The following is a 25,019-nucleotide window of genomic DNA, read 5'->3' as shown; positions in this document are numbered from 1 at the left end:
ACAACACCCACCCATATGCCGTTTTCACCGCAAGCCCGAGGGACTCAGGCCTGTGGGTCCGCTAGTGCCTGGGTGCTGAGCGCGACCCTCCACGCGCGTCACAGCCACGGAAGCTCCCGGCGCAGGCTGAGCTCAGGAAAACGCCACGCGAGCCTGTCCTCACCGCCTGCGTCGGACACGCGTCGCGCCCCACACTCGAGCCCAGGGGAGAACCTCTATCATTCGCCACTCAAGCACCAACTGCCGGTAGGGGAACAGGCGCACCTGCGCGGTGACGTCACGGCGCGTCGTGCGCCGGGTCAAAGTTCGGCCCCGCCCCGCTTCCGCTCGCTGTCTCCCCTAGGCCTGCGCCGCCGCTGCTCGTGGCCCGGCTCCGCTCGCAGTGCGCCGCCGCCATCCTCTCCGAGCGCTGCCTCGCAGGCCGCCATGGCGAACGTGGCCGACACGAAGCTGTACGACATCCTGGGTGTCCCGCCCGGCGCCAGCGAGAACGAGCTGAAGAAGGTACCGGGCCGCGGGTGGGCGGAGGGTGCGCAGGGCCTGCGGGGCCTGTGCGGCCGCGCGATGGAGCTGGGCCGGCGTGGAACCGGCCTCGGCTGACCTTGGGCCACGGCGTGCCCGCTCGCTGATGCAGCCGGTGAAACTCGCCTTGCGCAAACCCGACGGCATCCTCTTTGCCTCCCTTCCTCTGCCCGCGAGCTCGGAGACGGGGCGGCTGGCCCTCCGCGCGCCGGGTCACTTCCCCGGAAAAACAGGTCGGGGCGCGGTGCCGGGTGTCCGGGCAGTGACTCGGCGCGGCGGGGGAGGCCGAGGCCGCCCCTGCCGCAGCCAGGCGGGCTGGTTTGTTTCTCGGGGCCACAGCCGCCGTCCTCGAGCTCCTCCCTCTTCCTCCCTTGGCCGGAGAGCCTGAGGCGGCGTGGGTCTGTGGTTGCAGGCTTTGTTCTGGGGACAGGTAGCCTGGCCGTCTGCCGGCGTCGGGAATGAAGCGCAGGTCCCAGCCCAACACCTGAGTGCACCCTGAAAAGAAAAGGTCTTCCTGTCGCTCTGGGTAGTAGTACAAAAACCTTTCATCTCCGGATCGCAAAGCCACTGGAGGCGTTTCATTAAGTGCTCCCGCTTCCAGCCCAGCATCCCCCTGGGTTTCAACCCAGAGTATCAACGTTGGTGAACTGAGAAAAATGAGAAAGCTCCTTTGGTGGTGAGACCGGTGGAGTCGTGTAAAATGGACTTCCTGTTACCTTACCGGAAATGTTAGTCGGTATTATATAATTCATGAGTCTGAATGAAGATTTGAATGCTTCGTGTCTGCACCACGTAACTGAGAATATGCTTGTCACTAAGACCAAGGTCACGTTAGACCCCATCACCCAATGGCATGCACGTTAAACACCCCAAAACACCATCTTATGACATTTTTATGCTCTTAGAAAACAGGAGCCATAAAAAACAACAGCCGTCATGGGCAGGGATTATTGCTTTAGCCTAATTCATAGTAATGGTTTGCAGACCACATGAAGCTTAATCTTCTGTCCTGCGTTTTAACGTCTTTCTTGGCCATCAAAGACAATTGAAAATGGTGAAGACACGGAATAATGTTTCAATATTTTTTTTGTAGCGTCCTTTCATTGTATCTGGTTTTTACTTAGTGTAATCTATTCCCAAGTATAACTACTGTCCATCAATACCATAAATAGTACTGATGGAAAAAACCAAGCAGTCTTGATTCATAGATGATTTTCTTGGAAAGTTAAGATTTCAGCGTGCTTCTTCTTAGAAAAGTAGGTTGAGTTACTACAAATTTTTAAACTGGTGTTTCTTATAACCCTTTTTTAAAATCTTTTTTGAAGGCATACAGAAAGTTAGCCAAGGAGTATCATCCTGATAAGAATCCAAATGCTGGAGACAAAGTAAGTTATTTGAAAGTTTTTTTATTCCTGAGATTTTAATTTTAAACTTAAATCACTCTCCATGAAAAGAGCAGTATTGTAGGAAAAAACCATATATAGCCATTGATTCAAACTTTGTATTTTAATTTTGTAATGGGAATACAGTAGTGCTAATATTCTGAGCAGTGGTAATAGGTGGTAAATAGGAACAGAATTGAACCAAAGAAAACTTGAAGATTCTATTAGTTGAGTGGGTTCTGGGTTTCTTTGGCCTTCCCCCATTCCCCTGTTTCAACGTGGAACTCTTTGTTTATAGTTTAAAGAAATAAGTTTTGCATATGAAGTATTGTCAAATCCAGAGAAACGCGAGTTATATGACAGATATGGAGAACAAGGTCTTCGGGAAGGTAGCGGTGGAGGTGGCGGCATGGATGATATTTTCTCTCACATTTTTGGTGGAGGATTATTTGGCTTTATGGGCAATCAGAGTAGAAGTCGAAACGGCAGGAGAAGAGGCGAAGACATGATGCATCCACTCAAGTGAGTATCTTGTTTTTTTTTTTTTTTTTTAATTTCCAGTGGAAAGAGAAGCATCAGGATGTTCTGTGCTTCATCATTTAAAAAACTTGTCTTACTGTGTTCATTAGGTAACTAAAATAATTTGGTAATTGGATGCTTGTGTTTTGCTTCAAATCTGCAAGGGGGATTGATAGTGTTTACTGAGTGGCAGGGTAATATTTTCATATACTTCTGAGGCTGCTTGTTTTGTGATTATTTAAAAACTTATGAAATGTCTGTCTAGTGCGTTTAGGTATTATAGTCACTTATTACTTAATCCTCAGTGTGAACTCTCCTAAAATGATTTCCATGGAGCTTTCTGGCTTCTAGCCTGGAATTAACCTGGCATTAACGTATGAATGTTATCAACCTGGCTCCAAAAAGCTTCCCACAGTATGAAAATACTCTGCAAGATTGGTGAAAGTATTTTGTGCCATTAATATTTTCATGAATAATGTTTTAACTAGCAAATGCCAAGACCAAGGTTCAAAATGTATGTTTAAGAGCTGGGCATGGTGGCTCACGCCTGTAATCCCAGCACTCGGAGGCTGAGGCAGGAGGATCCTTGGAAGTTCGAGACCAGCCTGGGCTACAAAATAAGCTCAAGGCCAGCCTGAACTGTATAGCAAGACCCTGTCTCAAAAAGACAAAAAAAAAAAAAAAGTATGTTTAAAATATTTAAGAAAGTAAAATATTTTTTGTTTCATATTTGAGTATATGAAATGAAATATGTTTCATATTTGAGTATATTAGAATTTATGTTAATTTGTTATCTTGAGTCTCATCTTACAATTTATACATATTTTAAAAGAGTTTACTCTCAGAAGTATTACTTGGCCATCACTCCCAAGAGTAATATTTGTGCAGCATGAGTTACTTCTTTCATATTTTTCTGTGATACAGGAGTTTTTATGGTGTAAAAAGTAAATAGATGAAAGGTAAATAAATTTGAGAATGTTTACCATACCTTATGATCATGTTCGCAGAAAGTTTTCATACTATATAGTAAATGCACTTGTCTGAAGATTTAACATTTTGAAAATTTCCTATTGCAAACATTGCCTTTTGGATGGTCTTATTGTATTCCATTTTATGGTGTGTTTAATCATTCACCTTTTTATCTGGATTCTTTTTTTTTTTTTTTTTTTTTGTCTTTTTCCTTTTTATCGGTATTGGGGATCGAACTCATGACTGCCTGCTTGCAAGGCAGGCATTAATGCCGCTGAGCTAAATCCCCAGCCCCTTTATCTGGATTCTTGTTGATATTTTCTGTACTGTTACTGTAAATGTCTTATGTATAGCTTTGTGTTTCATCAGTGTTTTGTGACTGATAAATACAACTGAATTGTCTTGTTAAAGATTTTGCTATTTTTTCATTCCTTAGCTGTGTTTGTTGAAATACAGATTTTGATGACTTATGGGATAGTGAGATAGTGGTTTTGTGTAGAAATTAGAACTTAATATGTAGGGTTAAAAATAATCTGCCAAAACTTTAGTTAAACATTCCTATCAGTAATATAAAAACATAGGTGGGAACATATGATTTTTGTTAAAGGCTGAAAATACAGGCATATCGTTATTTCAAAATGGTGTGGATAGGTTTTGTCCTTTGGTGTTTTATCTTTATATTGCCTACGATGAATAAAACTTCTACCTTAAAAATACAACTTGAGAAAGTTTAGATATCATAATGTAGTAGTGTGCCTTTTAAAGATGTCGTTTGTTTCTTTAGCTTCTAGTATTTTAAAGTAAATCGTTATCCCTAAAGGAATTTCAGTGGCTAGGGATGCAAGGAAAGGAAGAAGAAAGGAGGAGGAAGGAAGGATGAATGGTAGAGTGCTTTCCTACCATTCACAAGGCCCTGGATTTAGTTCCAGTTCCACCAAAAAAACTATTTTTATTTTTATTTTTTTGATACCAGGAATTGAACCCATGACCTCGCGCTTGCCTGGCAGGCGCTGTGCTGCTGAGCTTATATCCCTGGCCCAAAAACATTTTTTTAAAGGAGAGGTTTTTTTTTTTTTTTTGTCTTTTTCATTTTTATCGGTACCAGGGATCGAACTCACGACCGCATGCTTGCAAGGCAGGTGCTTATGCTGCTGAGCTAAATCCTCAGCCCCTTAAAGGAGAGTTTAAATCAAGAAGTATAAAACTAAGTTAGGAAATGCAATGCTGCAAAATCCTAATTGAATAATATTGGCAAAACTTATGATGCATGTGATTTGTTTTTATGGAGCTGGAGATTATTGAACCCAATGCTTTACCTGTTCTAAGTTCCTTTTTTTTTTTTTGCTTTGAGAGACCGTCTCACTATGCAGTTGAGGCTGCCCTTGAGCTCGCTTCATAGCCCATACTGGTCTTGAACACACAATGATCCTCTGCCTCAGCTCGCTTGGCTCATCTTTTTTTTTTTTTCTTTTTTTGTACCTGTTATCTGAACTCAGGATCTTGCACTTGCCAGGCAGGTGCTGTACTGCTGAGCTATATCCCTGGCCTCTCCCCTCTAAGTTTCTTAAGCAGTAATATAGCTTTGTACCTTCTAATTGTCCAGGAAGAGAGAACAGCCTTGTTCGCAAAGCCTGGATTTGGATTCAGATGCTTTTGTCATATTGAACAAGTTTGTTAACCTCTTTGTGCTTCAGCTTTATTATGTAAAATGGGAACAATACTTGTACCTCTTTGATGAAGTTACTCATATTTAGGTGAAGGGTTCGTGCCTTTAAGGTCAGATAAAGCTGTTTCCTTTTGCTTCAGTTTGTATAATCAGTCAGCTCTGTCAGAAATTTTGTGATAAATTGTTGGCCTGATAGCTGTAGTTTCCTGGTTTTAAACATAATATTTATGGTCCATCATCTCTGAATGTGAGTGACAAAATAAAACCTCAGTTGGCTGAATTGATATAGTAGAAGTCTCTTTGAATTCTTTGTTTTAAAAAGTTACAGTGGAAAGGGTGGAGATTTTAGCTCAGCAGCGTAAGTGCCTGCCTAAGTTTGATCCCGGTATCAGAAAACAAAACATTTGCATTGAAATTTGCAGTTAATCCACTGTATCTTACATTTTTAAAATTTTGCAAAATTTGGTTGAACCTGATTCTTTTCTTCCCAGAGTATCCTTAGAAGATCTGTATAATGGCAAAACAACCAAACTACAACTTAGCAAGAATGTACTCTGTAGTGCATGCAGTGGGTAAGTATGTTCTGCTTTATGCTGTATGTTTTGTATATTGTTTTAACTTCCATTCTAAAACTACTGAGTAGAAATTGTGACTTGAAACCTACTACCCATCAGAAAGAGCGTTTTCTGATACCTCCGAAGTCACGAGTTACTGGGAGTTGAAGGTGAATGTAAAAAGAACAGTGCCTGGCATGTTCAAGGCCCTGGGTTCAGTCCTCAGAACTGCAAGGAAAAAAAAAAAAGAACAATTCCTATTACTGTAACTTACTGGAAAAATCTGTGGGCAAAAATCTAATTGATAACCTTTGCTTGCTTTAGTCAAGGTGGAAAATCTGGAGCTGTCCAGAAATGTAGTGCTTGCCGAGGTCGAGGTGTTCGCATTATGATCAGACAACTGGCTCCAGGAATGGTGCAGCAGATGCAGTCTGTATGCTCTGACTGTAATGGAGAAGGTACATGTGCCAGTGTTTCTTTGCTTTTATGTTAGACTGGATTGGGAATGCAGATAATAGAGACTTACAATTTTTCTTTTTCATAGTGAATTTGTATTCATAAGAGAGTTCATAAAGTATGAAAATTATTTCATTATACCTAGGTCCAGCGAACACAGTTAAATAATAAATTTGTATTATGTTAAGTGGAAAGATTAATCTTTTTATTGGTATTGAGGATTGAGCCTCATGCCTGCTTTCACTGAACTCTACCTCTGAGCTACACCTCTAACTCCAGATAGATTAGTCTTTTTAATTTTGGGAAGGTGGACAAAATGATTATTTTCCCCTTTACATTTTAAAAGATTATAATGTTTGGTAAATAATAAGATGGTAAATTGCTTAGTTATTCTGATGAATGGAGGATTTTATTGTAAGCTTTATTGAATTTGGGGATAGGTCCTAGGATTGAAGTAGGGTTTGTTGTTGTTGTCCTCGATGTCAGGTTTTTTGTTTTTGAGGCAGTGTCTTGCTTTGTAGTGTAAGCTGGCCTTGAACTCACTACTATCCCAGATTATGGCAGTTCTGCCTCAGCCTCCCAAGTGCTGGGATTATAGGTGTGTACCACCACACCTGGCTAAAGTTCTTTTTTTTCCAGTTGTATGTGTTTGCAGTACATAATGGTTATATTCATCATGGGAAGTTTTGGAAATGTTGAAGTTTTTGTCACAGAAATGAATACTATGGGTCAAATAATTTCTGTCACAATTACTCACCTATATCCTTTTACTGCTTTTATAGCCACTTTGTATAAACAAGTGAGCATGTCTGTGTCCTCCTAGTAAGATTTTATAAAAATAAGCAAAGTAACTGGTTTGGCTTGTGACATAACCTCTGTTCATAGAGCAGTGTTACCTACTCGGTAGATTTTTTTCCTTGTGATAATGGAAATGTTTTGTATCTGTAGTAGCTGGTAGGAATGGGAACTGTAGCTCAGTGGCCGAGTGGTTGCCAAGCATGCTCAAGGCCCTCGGTTTGATCCCCAGCAATACAAAAAAGAAGAAATGTGAAACTGAGCTTTTCTTCATTTTGATTGCTTTCCATGGTAAATTAATTTGTGGTGCTGAGAGTTGAACCCAGGCCTTGCCCATATTAGGCAAGAACTCCACCACTGAAATATACTCTAGCCCTCATTTTGGTTAATTAAGGTTTAAATAATCACATGTGGTTAGTGACTGCCCTATTAGACAATGCAGTTATAAAGCACTCTTCCAAATTTTTCTTGGAACTCATGAGGTAATTTTAAGTTAGGTATTATATTCCCCTCCTACAGTCTCCCTGAATTTTACTTTCTTAAAGTTGCTAACAATTCCTGATACCAAGAAGGCCAAGTTAACTGAAATCTTTCCCCATTGTCTGGAAGAATTGTTTCACAAAGCATACTTTGCAAAAGTACTGCTTTTGCTGGGTGTGGTGGCACTTGCCTATAATTCCAGCACTCAGACTGAGGCAGGAAGATCACTATGAGTTCAAAGTTAGCCTGGGCAATATAATAGTTTAAGGCCAGCCTGAATTGTATACTGAGACACTGTCTCAAAAAAAAAAAAAAAAAAAAAAGCAAAAGTACTGCTCTAGAAATAGTCCCTGAAGTTAATAAATTTTTTTTTTTTTTTTTGTCTTTCTGAGATAGGGTCTAGCTGTGCAGTTCAGGCTGGCCTTGAGCTCACAATGATCGGGCTGACCTAGAGCTCACTTTGTAGCCTAGGCTAGTCTTGAACTCACATCGATCCTCCTACCTCAGCCTCCCTGGGACGCTCCCTGGGATCCCAGCGATCCTCCTGCCCCAGCCTCAGTGCTGGGATTACAGGTGTGCACCAGCATGCCTGGCTTGAAGTTATTCATTATTAATTATATACTTAATCAGACATTAAAAACTTAGATTAACTTAGATCTCACGCCAGGCGTGGTGGCTCACGCCTGTAATCCCAGCACTCGGGAGACTGAGGTGGGAGGATCATTGGCCAGTTTGAGATCAGCCTGGGCTACAAAGTGAGCTCAAGGCCAGCCTGAACTGTATAGCAAGACCCTGTCTCAAAAAAGACCAAAAAAAAAAAAAAAAAAACCAGCAAAAACCTTAGATCTCCATTTTATTTGATAGTATAAATAAAAGGAAGACCTGGCTAGGGGGTGTGTCTCAGTGACAGAGCATGTGCTTTGCTTGCAAAAGGCCCTGAGTTTGATCTCCAGCGCCACAGCAGACAACAAAAGGAAACTGGTGGGAATCCTAAGCAAGGTTGTTTGAAATAAACTCCAGTACTACATATGCAATTTAATAATGGGCCATAAAGAATATTTACAATTTTATTAGAATTCTGTCTATCGTTCAACTAACACAAAATTAGAACCGGAACAAAAAAATGCTTCAACTTCTCTTCACCCAAATGTTTTCTTGATTCTTGGGCCTTGTTTTAGTTTTAAAAGTAGAGTCAAGCTGGGCGTGGTGGTACACATCTATAATCCCAGCACTTGAGAGGCTGAGGCAGAAGGCTTGCCTTGGTTCAGACCAGCCAGGATTATATAGTGAGTTGAAAGTAGAATCAGGAGCATACTGCTAAGGCATGCTACTTGGGATAGTGGATACCTGGGTCCTTGAGGCAATGTCTAATAAGGCGTGAATTTTTGTCATTCAGAACAATACTTAAATTTTGTTAAGAGATTAAAAGAAGTTTAGAAAATATACTTAATGAATTAAAGACACTGTCAAACTTACATTTTTAAGTGTGCAGTGAATTATGTGTATTAGAAGTCTGAATGACCTCTCTTTCCAGGAGAGGTAATTAATGAAAAGGACCGCTGTAAAAAATGTGAAGGGAAGAAGGTGATTAAAGAAGTCAAGATTCTTGAAGTTCATGTAGACAAAGGCATGAAACATGGACAGAGAATTACATTCACTGGGGAGGCAGACCAGGCCCCAGGAGTGGAGCCAGGAGACATTGTTCTTTTGCTGCAGGAGAAAGAACATGAGGTAATATCCTTTTGCTTTTTGTATTTGTCTCATTTGGAATTGGGTCTGCTTGTGAGAAACAGGGTAGACCTGTTTGTTACCCTAAAGTGCCAGTGAACATAGCTGGAGTGAAGGGAGCAAGGCCGAGCTAATGCTACATTCACTTCGCAGGTGATAGGAATGGACTCATGAAAGTAAGACAGCAAGGCAGGTACAGTCAGAAGGCCCGTGGGCGTTAACTTCAGTCCCTCCTCACACTGTAATCTCTGCTAGCCTTGTCTCTCAACCGTTTACTTGCTTAGGAAAACAAGGGCATTGACCTAGATTACCTAAGGGGTCTTATTTTTCACTATGAAACTCCTTTGATGTACCCATGAATAAACAGGAATGTAGCATACAGCACTGCTGTACTTTATTGTGCACTGAGTAACCAGGTGAACTTTTCCTTGAAAGGGTTCTGGGATATGTTGTGTTGTCTTTTAAAGTATTTTTAAAAAATTTTTTTGTGGTGGTGCTTGTCTGTAATCTCAGCACTCTGGAGGCTGAGGCAAGAGGATCATTAGTTCAAGGCCAGCCTAAATTGCATTTTGGAGACCGTGTCTCCAAAACAAAACAAAATTATTATTTAATTCCTGGAGTCAAAACAGTCCTCCTGCCTCAGAGTTCTTGGAGCTGGGATTTAACAGGACAGAATGCATCTGTTTTTAAATGTCTTCTGGTCTTTCATAGTATCTTGTGATGTAGATTAGTGATGTAGAATACATCTCTGGAAGTAGTCATGAAACGTCCCTTCAGTAATCATTCAGAGCTGTAAATGTGGCAACGTTTGATAGGAGTTTGGTTTAGTGTCTGATCACATTTACTCAAAGAGTCCTTGAAAGGTTATGTTATAAGTTAACCACCCGCTTTACACTAACATTTTCTCCTGCTTGGTGGCCAGTTCTACAAACTTGGTTTTTGTTTTTTTTTCCCCCCATGATTTCTCCTTTTTTGTGTGTGTGTCAGGAATCGAACTCAGGACGTTGCACTTGCCAGGCAGGTACTTATGCCACTGAGCTATATCCCTCACCCAAATTTCGGTTTTTTCAATTAAAACATTTTTAATAGCTTAAAGAATCTAGTTGAGAATGGGTCCCTCTTAGGGGCTGACTTTGTGAATTCAATTGTATTTCCTCCCTGGATTGTGACCAGCTATGATAGACTCCTTTCAGAGTACACCATTGAAGATTCACGCTCTTAAGTTACTATGAGTTTGGCTTTTTCCTGGGTATTGCCACACCTATCGATGGTAAGGGTACCCCTAGTTGGCCAAAAGACAGGAAAGTAGAAAGACATGTAAGTGAAGAAGTTTATAGATACTTAGGTGTAGGTTAACCTGTGCATACTGGTACAAATCGCAGTAGGGCATTTCCAATGATTGATAGAGGGCAGCTTAGTGCCTGGCAGTGCCTCAGAACTAACACTTAGTTGGACAAGAGGAATGCTTTTCAGTTTGATACGTTTCAGACTAAATGGTGAAACCCTTAATCTGTAAGTTTTAGTATGCTGTGTAATTAAATGAGGATTTTAAAAGGGGACTGCTGGGTTTATAGGCAAAAAGACTTCAGTTCTGATTCCTGTTTGGCCTTCCTGTGCTTACTAAAAACAGACTATCCTCCCTCAGGAATGACATTGTAGAGCCACACCAGATTGGATAAACACCTTTTTTAGGTGTTTGAAGAGTTGTTCAAAGTAACTCACTTTTTTAAATTGTCAGCAACAGTGGAGTTTCCAATAGAAGATAAGACCGATTGTTTAAAGTACAAAATAGAAGTTGAGTGGAAGCTCATCTAGTTCCTTCTTGGTTTTGTTATTTCTAGAATACTTGAGTCAAAGAAGATTTACACTTCTTAGTTAACCTTATAACTCCAAAACTGAGTCTTCCGAAGAAAGTTGGGATACAGGGAACCTAAAACATTTGTTCAAGAAAAACCATCTTCTCGTGGGTAGTAGTGCATACCTGTAATCCCAGCACAATGATCACCATGAATTTGAGATCAGTTCACTCCATGTAGTGAGTTCAAGGCCAGTCTGAACTACATAGTGAAACCCTAGCTCAAAAAAAGAAAAATTGCCCCTACCTCTCGCAGGATTTGAGGACATAATGAGATTAGCCATAGCTGCAACAGTGTAAGTCTTCTGATCAGAGAATATATTGTTTTGGGACTGTTAGAATCTGTATATTTATCATGCTTTTCTATTTGTGTGCATGTTTCAGTGGTCCAGCTGCTATTAGAGTTCATATGTGCAGCTCAGAGCCACAGTGTCTGGGATGTTAGTCTTTCCTCTATAATCTGTATTTTATTTATTTATTTATTTTTGGCGGTACCCAGGGATGGAACTCACGACCTTGCGCTTGCCAGACAGGCGCTTATGCCACTGAGCTAAATCCCCAGCCCCTATAATATGTATTTTTGTTTTTCAGAAATTACTAAGAATTTTTAAGTGTTTCATTACCTGATATTTGACAGTTGCTTATCAATCTTTTCAAAAATTCTCTGGCAACAAGAACAAAAGAATCCCATGGCATATTTGCTTTTTCATTTCTAACTGTAGCACTAAATTGTCTAGCCCACCCCTACCCTGCACCAAAAGCACAGCAGCCATTCTTAGTGTTTTTATTTGCATCACTTTAAATTGATATCATGATCTTTTTCTGTCCCCTATTTTTATAGTAATAAAATTCCTTATTAATGTTCACAAAATTGTCATGTAATACAACTCAGATATACTATAATCAAAAATCTGTTCTAGTCTTTTATACTTAATATTAATCATATAATAAGTGAGACTCACTGTGAGATTCCCAGAACCCTGGCATTTTGCAGTATAGATAGCTCTTTTTTGGTTTGGTTTTGTTTTCTGCTTATTACTGTGTCCTGAACCCAAGGGCACTATACCACTGAGCCAAATCCTCAGATCTTTTTTTAAAAATTTGAGACAAAGGCTCACTAACAAGCCTTGAGTTTGCTATCTTCCTGCCCTAGTGCCCCAGAGTGCTGGGATCTATGCTTAGTGGCCCACAGCCACCATTTGGAAGGGGAGGGAAATGTAAAAAGGATTAATACATGTTATGTGTACTAATTCCACATGGTGAATATAATTATTAGGTACTGCAAGCATGTAATAGTAAACATTGATAAATATTGATGAATTCTACATTAAATCTTATGTTGGGTCTTGTCTTTACACTTGAGTAAATGTGCATAGAAACATACATTCATTCAGCACTGCATTATAATCACCTGGTGGGCTTGTTAAAACTACTACTGATTACCGCACCTCACCCCCATGGTTTCTGGCAGTGAACATGGAGTAGGGCCCAACTTTTCTGGTAAGGCTGCTGGTCGAGAAACACTTACAAGGGAATTATTTAAGAAAATAGTTTATTAACGTTCCTGCTCATATGTACTTGAATACCTGGCTACTCAGGAACGTGAAGCAAGATCAGACTGGGCAATTTTAGCAAAACCATGTCTCAAAATAAAAATTTTAAATTTTGGTAAAGTACTCACCTCCACAAGGCTGTGAGTTGAATCGCCCAGTACTATAAATCAAGACAAAACAAAATATTTTGTCGTGGGTAAATTTAGGAAAAGAATGAAAGTATCTTTCAGGTTTGTTTCTTTCTTTCTTGATTTCTTTCCTTCTTTCTTTCTCTCTGTCCCCCTCCCTTCCTTCTTTCCTTCTTCTGTCTTTCTGGTGCTGGGAATTGAACTCACATTGTGCTTGCCAGACAGGCACTGTGCTGCTGAGCTATACCCCTAGCCCCACTTACAGATTTCTTCCAGTGAACCTGTCACAATTTTTTTGTTTCTGTTTTTTTGAGGCAAAGACTTGTGTGCTATAAGCTCAGGCAGGTCTTGAATTCACTTTGTATCTGTGGTGTCCTTCCTTGACCTGAGTGCCAGGATTACACATGTGTACCCAGGTCTGGCTCAGATTGGTTTTTTTTTTTTTTTTTAAAGACTTCTTTGGAAGAGAAAGTTGTATTTAAAAAATCTAGGTGACCCTTCATTGGAGTTAATTTTGTTTCATCTTTTTAAAAAATTATTTTGAAGTGACAGAAGTAAAACACAATTTCAAAGCAATAGGAGAGTAACAATGGTTAATATGTTGCATATTATTATCTTTAGTTATGCAGAGTACAATATATAGGCATTAAATTCTCCAAACAATATTAACATAAACTTTTCTTTATAGTGAACTAAGAGAAATCTAAGAGAAATTAATATTATAATGATCTTAACTTTTTTTTCTTTCTTTTTCTCTTATTTCCCCATTCCAGTTTCACTTTCCTTTTTACAATTTTTTCCATTTTTACAATATCTACTGTATATTTTGGATCTTATTTATTCTTTCCGCTCACACTAGGGAGACAATACAGTGTTTACACATGTGAGTCTGGTTTATTTCACTTATGAATATGGACTCGAGTTGCATCCATTTACCTATAAACATCTGCAGTTTACCATTCTTTAAGGCTGAGGAGTACTCCATTGTATAAAAAGACCACATCTTTTTTTTTTTATCCATTCCTCAGTTGATTGGCATTTGGGTTGTTTCCAAGATCAAGCTACTACAAATTGTACTGCTATAAACATAGGTGCATATATATTGCTGTGGTGCAATATTAGTTCTCCTGGGAAGATATCCAGGAGGGGAATGATTGTGTCAAATGGGACCTCCAATCCTACTCTTGAGGAATCTCATTGATTGACAGTGGTTGCATCAGTCTACACTCCCACCAACAGTGAAGAAGGGTTTCTTTTTTCTCCACAGCTCCTTCAAATCTGTTATTGGTTGATTTCTTGATAATAGTCATTTCTTTCTGTGGTGAGACAGAATCTCAGTGTTTTAATTTGCCTATCTCTAATGGACCAGTGATGTCAAACATTTTCATGTATTTATTGGCTGTTGTATTTCTTCACCTGAGAATTGTGTATTCATCTCAGATGCCCAATTTTGGATTGGGCTTTTTAATTTGGGAGGTCTGGTGTTTTTTTTTGTTTTTTTTTTTTTTTAGTTCTTATATTCTTGATAGTAAGCCTTTGAGGAGTATCTTGCCAACATGTTTTCTCACATTGTGGGTTATCTCTTTGCTTTGTTGGTGGTTTTTCTTGCTGTGCAAAAGCTTTCTATTAAGGTGAGATCCCAGTTGTTGATTCTTTGTGATAGTGCCTGTGTGATCAGGGTTTTATTTGTAAAGTCTTTGCTACACCAATGTTTCCAAAGTTTTACCTGTTCTATCTCCCAGCAGATTTAATGTTTCTGATTTAATATTTAGATCTTTGATCCTTTTGAATTTAGTTAGGTGCGTGGTGAAAGATATTTTTCAATTTTCAATTTTAATCTTTGGCATATGCAAAGCCAGTTTTTCCAGCACCATGTATTAAAGAGGCTGTCTTTCTTCTAGTGAATGTGTTTGGCACCTTCGGTAAGTATACAGTAGCTTAGTTTGTCTAGAGTTGTTTCCGCATCTTCCAATCTGTTCCATTGATCTTCATGTCTGTTTCTTAGCCAGTACCATGCTGTTTATCATAGTAGCTTTATGATACATTTTACAGTCAGGGATTCTAATGTGCCCTACCTTGCCTTTGTTGCCCAGAATTACATTTGCAAGTCTTGGTCTCTTCTGGTTCCAAATGAATTTCAGTATTGTTTTCTCTAATTCTGTGAGATATGCTGTTGGAATTTTGATTGGAATTCCATTAAATCTGTATATCAATTTTAGAAGAAAGGCCATTTTCACAACGTTGATTCTTCCTACCCAAGAACAAGGGATAGCTTTCCATTTTCTGGTATCCTCCTGAATCTTTCTGAGTACTATAGTTTTCAATGTCTTTTACATCCTTAGTTAGATTGATTCCTAGGTATGTAATTTCTTTGGATGATATTGTGAAAGATGTTGTTTCCTTTAATTTCTTTCCCAGTGAGATTTTCATTAGTGTACAGGAATTGATCTTTGTGTATTGATTTTGTACCCAGCTATGCTACTGAATTTGGTTATTAAATTTAGCAGTTTTTTATTGGAGTTTTTGGAGTCTTCCTTGTTAGAGTATCGTCATCTACAGATAATGATAATTTAATGTTTTCCTTTCCTATCCATATTCTTTTTAGTTTTTCTCATATGATTGCTCTGGTTAAAGTTTCCAGGACTATGTTGAATTAAGAGTGGAGACAGTGGACATCCTGTCTTGTTCCTCATTTTAGAGAGAAAGCTTTCAATTTTTGTCCGTTTATTATGCCATTGGCTATTCTTTTGTCATAGATGGCTTTTATCAGATTGAGATAAAGACCATGTATTTCAATTTTCTGTAGCGTTCTGTCATGAATGGTTGGACTTTTGTCAAAGGGTTTTTCTACATCTATTGAGATGATCATAAGATTTTTGTCCTTGGCTCTGATTATATAGTATATTACATTTATTGATTTGCATATATTGAACCTTCCCTGCATTCCTGGAATGAATCCCACTTGGTCATGGTATATAATCTTCTTGATGATTTGCTGCATTCTGTTTGCCAGTATCTTACGGAGGATTTTTTTTTTTTTTTTTTTTTTTTTTTAAAACCGGTACCAGGGATCGAACTCACGACCATGCACTTGCAAGGCAGGTGTTTATGCCGCTGAGCTAAATCCCCAGCCCCTCTTATGGAGGATTTTTGTACCTATTTTTGCATTTTATTAGGAAGATTGGCCTGTAGTTCTCTGTTGGTTGGGTTTTTCTCTAGTTCTGGTATCAGGATAATGCTTGCTTCCAGGAATGATTGCTCCCCTTTCAGTTTTATTAAGGAGTTTGAGAAGTAGTGCTGTTGGATCTTTTCTAAATTTCTTGTGGAATTCAGCAGTGAATTGGATAGGGCCTGGGCTTTTCTTTGTTGATAGGTTTTTAGTTACGTCTTCTATTTCATTGATTGATGTTGGTTTATTTTGGATTTTTCAACTTCTTGATTCAGCTTTGGCAATTCATGTGTATTTATCAGTCTGTCCATTTTTCTACATTTCCATCTTATTAGAATACAAGCTTGCTTTCTTTTTTTTTTTTTTTTTTTTTTTGGTCTTTTTCCTTTTTATTGGTATCAGGGATCGAACTTAGGACTGCCTGCTTGCAAGGCAGGCACTTATGCCGCTGAGCTAAATCCCCAGCCCCAGAATACAAGCTTTCAAAGAAGGAGTATAGATGATGTTCCGGGTTTCTGCAGGGTCTGTTGTGATTTTACCCTTTTCATTCCTAATTACCTGGATAGGAGATGTTCTTTTTTTTGATAAGGTTGGCTAAGGATTTGTCAATTTTATTTCATCTTTCAAAGAACCAACTCTTCAATTTATTGTTTCTTTATGTTGATTTCTTAATCTCCAGTGCATTAATTCCTGCTCTGATCTTATTTCCTCCCTCCAATAAGCTTTTGACTTAACCTGTTCTTTTTTCTAGAACTTTGAGATTTACCATTAAGTTGTTTATTTGTACTTGCTCTGTTTTCCTGATGTGGGTATTCACTGCTATAAATTTTCCTCTTAAGACGGTTTTCATTGTGTTTGATAAGCTCTGGTATGTTGTGTATTGTCATTATTGTTGAATTGTAGAAACTATTTCTGTAATTTTATCTGTGACCTTTTGGTTGTTCAGAAGAGTGCTATATAATTTCCATGTCTTTTTTTGTGCAGTCGATCATTGTTTTTGTGATATTGGGGTATTGAGATCCTCTAGTACGTTTTAGTGCTTAGTTGATCTTTCCTGTCCATTAATAATTGTTTTATATAGTTGGGTTCACTGGTATTTGTTGCATATATTTATGATTGTTATCACTTCTTGGATTGTTCCCTTTATAAAGATGTAGTGACCTTGTAAATTTTTTTTGTCTTTGAGACAGGGTCTCACTACATAGTTCAGGCTGGCCTTGAACTCACTTTGTAGCCCAGGCTAGTCTCGAAATCACAACGATCCTCCTGCTTCAGCCTCCTGAATGCTAGAATTACAGGCTTGTGCCACTATACCTGGCTTTGTCTCTCTTAATCAGTTTTCATTTGAAATTTATTTGTCTGCAAATAAGATAGCTACTTTTTTTGGGGGGGGTCCAGTTTCACTGAGTATTGTTTTCCATTCTTTGTCTTTCTGTTTATCAATTTCTTTTTGAATTAAATGTGTTCTTGTATGCAGCATATTGTTGGATCTGATTTCTTGGTCCATTCTGCCAGTCTGTCTTTTGATTGGTGAATTGAGACCATTACCACTGATGGTTAGAACTGATGTGTATTAACTTGTCTTTGTCATATTATTTTCCTTATCCCACCTCCCCTCACTTTTTTGTGCCCTCCCTCTGTTTAATTGTTTGCCTTCCCTGGTGGATTCCTTCTGATGGGGTTCATGGAGCTGTAGTCCTTATTGTCTGTGTGGTTTTTTTGTTTGTTTGTTTTTTGTGTTTTTGAGACAGGGTCTCACTCTGCAGTTCAGGCTGGCCTTGAGCTCACTTTGTAGCCTAGGCTGGTCTCGAACTCGCAGTGATCCTCCTGCCTCAGCCTCCCGAGTGCTGGGATTACAGGCATGAGCCACCACACCTGGCTCTTTATTATCTCTTTCTAGAATGTCCTTCAGAACATTTTGGAGTGCTGATTTTGTGGTTAGAAATTTCCTCAGATGTTCTTTGTCATGAAAGTATCTTATTTCTCCATCAATTTTTTTTTTTTTTTTTTTTTTATCTTTTTCGTTTTTACCAGTACCGGGGATCGAACTCACGACTGCCTGCTTGCAAGTCAGGCACTTATGCCGCTGAGATAAATCCCCAGCCCCTCCCTCTCCATCAGTTTTGAAAGATAGTTTCGTGGAGTACATCATTCTAGGTTGAATGTTGTTTTCCTTTAAACTTGGAGTGCTTCACTCTGAGCTCTGCTTTACGTCAGGGTTTGTGTTGAGAAGTAAGCTGTGATTCTGATGGCCTTTCCTTTATAGGTGATTTGTTTTTTCCTTAACAGCTTTTAAGATTTTATTCTTACGTTGAATTTCCAGAATCTTTTGAGTGGGTTTGTTTTTTTTTTTGTCTTTTTGAGACAGGATTTTACTATACATCTTGGGCTGGCCTTGAACTCACAACTGTCCATATGCCTCAGGCTCCTAAATGCTGGGATTGTAAGCATGTGTTGTCACACAAGGCTCAAATTTCTGGAATATTGAGTATATGCCTGCCTGGAGTTTTGTTTGTTGTGTTTTGTTTTGTTTTTTGGATTGTGGCTAACTTGAAATCTATATTCCTCATTTGCCTGTATGTTAGATTCTTTTTCCCTACCAGAGAAGTTTTCTGCCATAATGTCTGTAAAACAGTTTTTCGGGGCTGGGGATTTAGCTCAGCGGCATAAGCGCCTGCCTTGCAAGCAGGCAGTTGTGAGTTCGATCCCTGGTGCCGATAAAAACGAAAAAGACAAAAAAAAAAAAAAATTTTTTTTTTTCCTTTGGGTATATCATTTGTCCTATCTCCTGCTTTTTCACTGACTCCAATCTTAAGTTATTCTTTTCCTCATCTTCTAGCAGCTGCTGGTCCCTTGTTGTTTTTAAGACATCATGATCACTAACTGCAGTCCTGCCTTCCGAGATCCTGAGATCTGAGATCCTGTCTTTGCATTGGCTTTTCCTCCTGTGAATTCTTTCAATGAAATTATTCTTCTCCTGAATATCTGCTTGAATCAGCCTTATGGATTACATTTGTTTCCTATGCTGAGCATTCATAGTTTCCATAATTTTCTTTTTTTTTTTGGTACCAGGGATCGAACTCATGACCTCGTGCTTGCCAGGCATGTACTTACACCACTAAGCTAAAACCCAGCCCCATGGCTTCTATAATTTTCTTAAGCTCATCTATTTTTAAATCTGTCTGCACTCTGGGGTCACTAAGCACGGTTTTCATTGTGGACACCATTTCCACAGTTCTGAGAAATTATTTCAGATTAGATTTTTTTCTAGAGCCTCATTCAGTTGCTTCAGAGAGGCCAAGTGAGAGGCTTTTGGATTGTCCCATCTCATTGCCCCTGGGTTTGCCTTTGGTGAACTGGATGTTTGGGGTTGCATCTTAAGTGTCTTCTCATTTTCTTTTCTTTCTTTCTTTTTTTTTTTTTTTAATTCTTGGGATGATGCTTGTAAAGTGCCTGTGGTTTGTTGTTACTAGTATTTAGAACTAGCAATAAAAGTAAATGACTACTTCTCCAAGGTATAACTGGTTTTTGGTTTTGAGTGTGTCACAGGATCCTACCTCTTCATTTTGTTGTGGATGAGAAGTTGCTGCCTGCTTGGCTTAGCCCTTTGTTCTTTGGCACTGCTTCACAGTATTTTCTATGACCCTTAGTCAGTCTCAGTCTTGGAAGACCAGGAAGAATAGCTGTTTAGAACAGTTACATCACTTTGGTTAAAGTAGTACCATCAGCATCAAAAGTAGTACCAACAGCCTAGAAAATGACAAACTGAGGTAACCATTAACTTCTTAGCATTAACCAAAAGAACTAGGTTTGTAATTATGTAACAAAATTTGAAACCACAAAATTATATGCAGTATTTAAGTCCTTAACGTATCGATTTTACCCTCGGATTAAATTTAAAAGCAGTAAAAAAGAGAGAGGTACAATAAGTGAAAGTGATTAAAAGTAAGGCAGGAGGACGGGGGGATCGTGCCAACTTTAGGAAACTGGTGCAGGAGACTGGAGGGAAAGATAAAAAAGAACAGAACCACAAGGAGGCTAGAAATCATGTTCACACTCATAACAACATGATCAGACAATGAAGGAGAAAAAAGAAAAAACTGAAAACCACCACCACAACAAAGAAAAAAAATGAGTAGCGGAGAAAAAACAAACAAAAAAAGTCCATTTCAGCTTTGTCTCTGCTGTCACCTGCTAGCTAGACTACATGTAAAGAGTCCCGATCCCTGCTGATCTGTCCCAGCAAATCAACAGTAGCTTTTTGGCAGGGTAATGCGTAATCAATGAACCTGCACCTTCTGGCAGAGACCAGACTCATTCGGCCTGTAGCTGTCTGTGCACCTTCTGTGGGCCTGAGCCCAGCTGGGAGCTGCTCATTGGAAGTTCAGTCAGCCTGTCTCCTACATGGCTCCCAGCCAATCCCTCTCTTGCAGGAGATGACTGAGCCCTTAGCACTCCCTGCCTGCTAATGCAGTCCTCCGTGTCCACTGCTGCGTCTCCTTATGGAGGCCTCTGAGGTCACCAGCCATCACTGTGTCTGCAGGTTTGAGTGTCTCTTCTCGCCCAGTGAGTCCTGTGGGGCTCAGGGAGAAGGAGCTGCAATTTCCTCCTCCTTTGAGTTTTCTCTCTTCACTCTCTCTGTGGTCTTCAATTCACACTTCAGGTCCTTCCTAGGTCCGGGGGACCCACTTCTTTCCTTATCTTCTTCATGTTGCTGTATTCCAGCATCTGGATGGCAACTGTCAGAAGAGCCCTTTTTCTGCTGCTTACTACTCCACCATCCTGGAGCTTCTGTCCTATTTCATCTTTAGCTATAAAGACTTGCAAAATTCTTCTGAGTAGAAATTGCAAGTATTTAATTTTTTTTTAAATTACAAGTATTTGTGAAAGTGGATTTATTTTTCATGTAAATTTCCTTTGTTATAGACTTACAGTATAAGATTAAATAAGTTTGTTTTAGCATTATTTAACTTACATTCATCTAAGCAAGTTTTAAATTTTAGGAAAGGTAAAATGCGTGTACATGTAAAGTACAAAATTGAGCCACTTCAAACTTTTGTTTCTGTTTTGTTTTGTGCTGAGAATTGAACCCTGGGCCTTATACTAAGTGCATCCTTAGCCCTTTTATTTAACTTTATTTAATTTTATTTTTGGTACCTGAACTCACGACCTCACGCTTGCGAGGGCAGGTACCTATGCCGCTAAGCTAAATGCCTGGCCCTTTTATTTTTGAAGTTAAAAATTTTATTAGTATATGTTTGCAGCACATACTGTTTATATTCTTTGTGAGGAGTTGGTCTGTACATATTACATCTTCATTCCTTTTCTCATCCCCTTCCTGTCCCCCCATCTCTTGATCACTTTGTAATTGAGAAAGGTCTGTCTCCCTACTTGTTATCTAGCTTTTATTTTACTCTTTAAGTTCCCTTTTTATTTTTAAGATTTTGACATGGTTTGGCTGTGAAGCCCTTTGTGATCTTCCTGCCTCAGCCTCCTGAGTAGCTAGGAATACAGGTATATACGAATATATCTGACTTCAGCTGAGCTTTTTAGTATTGTATTTGGGCTGTTCCTATCCCCTTTCAGATCATGTTTAGGGAGCGCCCCGGGCAGAATCTGTTCTACAAAAACCCACCTGGATTTCAAAACCTAGTGCTAGACTTTTTTTTGGTGCCTCAGCTGTATTGTTTTTATGACTGTGTTTTATTTCCAGGGCCTTCCTGGCAGAAATTGCATAATCATACTTGGGAATATCTAGCTCTTTTAACATAAATTTAGTAAGTTAGGGCCAGTGGTACTTTGATTTTTGCAGTGACTGGTAGAATTAAGGTTTTGAAAATTGAACGAACGTAGTCTAAATGTTACGAACCCATAATTTAAAAAAATATATATATGTTTATATTTATACCTCACGTGTACAGGTGTTCCAGAGAGATGGGAATGATTTGCACATGACTTACAAGATAGGACTTGTTGAAGCTCTATGTGGATTTCAGTTCACTTTTAAGCACCTTGATGGCCGTCAGATTGTGGTGAAATACCCCCCTGGCAAAGTAATTGAACCAGGTAAAATTTGATTTTATCTGATCCAGGTTTCCTTTGTATTCTTAAAATTTTTTATTAGTGAATAGCTTTCAAAAGAATAGTATTGAACACTTTTCTTAGTAAAATTCTGATTTCCTCTTAAATAATAGGATGTGTTCGTGTAGTCCGAGGTGAAGGAATGCCTCAGTATCGTAATCCTTTTGAAAAAGGTGATCTGTACATAAAGTTTGATGTGCAGTTTCCTGAAAACAACTGGATCAACCCAGATAAGCTTTCTGTAAGTGGTCTTTAAGTGTATTGTGCGGGTGTGGTTCAGACAGTTGAATGCAGATGTCTTGTGCCCTTGGCGAACGATTTGGGAATGACAGTACGCAATATGTGTATCATTGTTGCCCCAAATGATGTGTTTTGAAATTTTGTTGTAGTTATTTTTTTCTACTTTTTTTCTTGAAACAAAATGGATTTAGAAAATAAATAAATAAATGCAAACATATTGGGGAATGGGGGTTGGAGACAGCACTTCTATCTGTAGCTGAGGCATGCTTTGATCTCACTACCCCTGCCTCAGCCCCTGATAGACAAGTGACTTTATCACCTTTATTTCGTTTGTTTTCTGTATGTATGTTTTCTGTATGTATATCCCCAGCCCTTTATTTTGCTTTTGTTTCTAAAATGAGATCACATAATTTTAAATGTCACTATTTTAACATTTATGTGATTAATCAGTTTTTCTTCTGGTTATGAAATTGAGGGCTGTTGATTTAAATGTCTGGGGGTGGGCAAGCAGGCCATTACTAGAGCAGACTAGGTGAGATGTCGTAGACTTCTGGAGAAGCAAACCCCACTCCTGAGTAGGGCGAAGGGGTCGTGTCCCCCCCCCCCCATAGCCTTAGCCACTGTTGGTTGCAGGAAAGTGTGACATTTTCCAGTACTGAAAAGTTGTACATGAGTTACACAAAAGGTGTCTGCAGAGTTTGCCTGTGCGTCATCTGTTGCGATCTCTGACTTTTAAGTACAAGGATTGGTCACTTCCCAGTTTGAATCTGAGAGAAGCAAGCCCCTGGATTATGTGAAAGAGGAGGCTGAAGAAAATAAACTAACCTCATTTTTGTTTTAATGAAGGAGTTAGAAGATCTTCTGCCATCTAGACCAGAGGTTCCTAACATAATTGGAGAAACCGAGGAGGTAGAGCTTCAGGAGTTTGACAGCACTCGAGGCTCTGGAGGTGGTCAGAGGCGGGAAGCCTATAATGATAGCTCTGATGAAGAGAGCAGCAGCCATCACGGGCCTGGGGTGCAGTGTGCCCACCAGTAAACTCTGCAGGCAAATTGCACAGGTGGATTTTCTTTCCATGTTTGCCTGATTTGTTCTCAGCAATCCAGCTGGAGTGTGATCGATCCAGATGAACTGATGGACATCTGTTGGTCTCTGTGTAACTTTTAAAATTGGTATAGTATCTTACAGAGTGTATAATTTAAACTAACCACAAAGCTTTACATCTTCATTTTGACCTTTCTGTAGCAGAATAAAGCACTCGAAAGGAAACAAGACTCCCTTTCACACCTGGGTTCTAAGTTTCAGTCCTGGTATCTGTGCTTGATTTTTATCAGTTTCGTGCAGATTTTATGTTTATTTTAAATTCAGACCCCACATTGTAAAGTTTGTACAATTTGCCCTGAAGCTTTGTGTTTGGCTGCACCTGCATAAGCTGCTACAAATAGAATAAAGAATCTCATAGCCTGTATCTATCATTTAGATGCATGGAAAAATGGGCTTTGCACACAATGGGTTTGGAGCTGAGTGGGAACAATTGAAAAATTACATTAGCAATGGTTGTAAAGTTTTTTTTTTTTTTAACCATCTTGTGAAAGGTGTCCGAAACTCGATAATAAAAAGCAGTTGGTGTAAATTATTCTTTGTGTCACATTTTTAGAAGGAAGAACATAGTTTGAACTATAAAATGTATTCTCAAACTAAAGAACATTTTGCTTAGTTCTGGTTTTTAAACAGCCCATAGAAACCCATTGGCCTAAAGCATATACTGTAGGCACCTGCCCATTTGTAGTCTAAAAGATAAAAATTGGTAGAAACAGGATTTATTGACTTCAGTGATACTTTGTGGAGTCAAGGACATCTGAGTTCTATGTTAGGATCCTGAACACTGGGGCTAGCCCAGGCCTCTATCCATCTCCCTTTTTAAAATAAGGTGATAGTGAATCCATAGTAGAACCATGTTTGCATAGAACCCGTTAAATTGCTCTGTTTTCATTAAATGTTAAGTTAAAAGATGCTCTGTCTCTATTAAGGTGAATATTTGAAATTGGGGGAAGCATTTGACTATTCGATTTTCTATGTTTTATAGAAAAGTAAGACACAGGCTGGTATGAGAAAAATTAGGTAAAACTTTGAAAAGGTGTTATTCCTCTCCATTTGATTATTACCTTTTTACTCCCAGAGTAGATATGTTTTAAGCATGCTTATTTGAGGGAAAAGAAACATCAGGTGCACCTTTTACATTTGTAAAGCAACATGGAGAAAACAAAAACTAAAATTTTAGAATGGATTATGCCATCGTGGTCCTAAATACAGTACGTAATTTTTTTTTCTGGGTCTTTCAGAATCTTGATGAGAAAAAGTGCCCTGACATTAATCAAGGCCTGTGAGGTTTAAATTATTGCCCTCTTTTACTCTACCTCCATTGTACAAAAAACACTTTGCAACAAGCCTGGACAAGATTCAACAGCATAGTAGTTTTGTATTCAAGGTTATTTCCCCACAACACTTTAAGCATAAGAAATGTAGTGGCAATATAAAGTTTGTAGCCTTTCCAATAAAGGTTTATAAAACAGTTGTTCAGTGTAGTCTTTCTTTCAGCTTCTACCTAGAATTTTTGCTATAGCAAAGAATATTTTTGGAAGGGGGCAAAACTGTTGGGTCTGTTACTCTATGTGCTCTGCTGTGTAGTGTGCTTGTCTAAAGAGTACACATATATAGCGTCACAGATTTTTTGGAACAGCTTTATTGAGATACACTTTACATACCACAAAACTTACTGTATTTCAGTATTCTCCCATGTGTGTATTCATGTTTATATAACTATCACCAACAGTTCGAAAAATCCTCAATCCATTAGCGGGTCTCCATTCTGTTCTCTCCCTAAGGCTTTGTGCAGTTACTAATTACATTTCTAAATGTATA

General features: G+C 39.1%; 1 protein-coding gene across 1 annotated transcript; it reads left to right on the top strand.

Annotated features, from left to right (window-relative positions):
• Positions 1-24,669, top strand: Dnaja2 (DnaJ heat shock protein family (Hsp40) member A2). The gene is made up of 9 exons (XM_003469346.5): positions 1-504; positions 1,848-1,907; positions 2,203-2,426; positions 5,550-5,630; positions 5,937-6,070; positions 8,878-9,074; positions 21,698-21,842; positions 21,971-22,098; positions 22,944-24,669. Exons 1-9 carry the CDS (start codon positions 16-18, stop codon positions 23,133-23,135), a joined length of 1,650 nt encoding a protein of 549 aa, XP_003469394.2. The 5' UTR covers positions 1-15; the 3' UTR covers positions 23,136-24,669.
• Positions 24,670-25,019: the final 350 nt, after the last annotated feature.

This window comes from Cavia porcellus, unplaced genomic scaffold (genome assembly GCF_034190915.1).
Source record: "Cavia porcellus strain 051 isolate PalLab524CR breed Dunkin Hartley unplaced genomic scaffold, mCavPor4.1 scaffold_5, whole genome shotgun sequence".
NCBI lineage: Eukaryota > Metazoa > Chordata > Mammalia > Rodentia > Caviidae > Cavia > Cavia porcellus.
Note: the sequence above shows the minus strand (reverse complement) of the source record. Positions and strands in the feature narration are given on the sequence as shown.

Bases quoted from the DNA above. Each gene is read 5' to 3' on its own strand.
- Dnaja2 (XM_003469346.5), top strand. From the start codon at position 16: ATGCCGTTTTCACCGCAAGCCCGAGGGACTCAGGCCTGTGGGTCCGCT. The intron at 1,908-2,202 runs GTAAGTTATTTG...CTTTGTTTATAG, and splicing joins ATCCAAATGCTGGAGACAAA to TTTAAAGAAATAAGTTTTGC. The intron at 9,075-21,697 runs GTAATATCCTTT...TCACGTGTACAG, and splicing joins TGCAGGAGAAAGAACATGAG to GTGTTCCAGAGAGATGGGAA.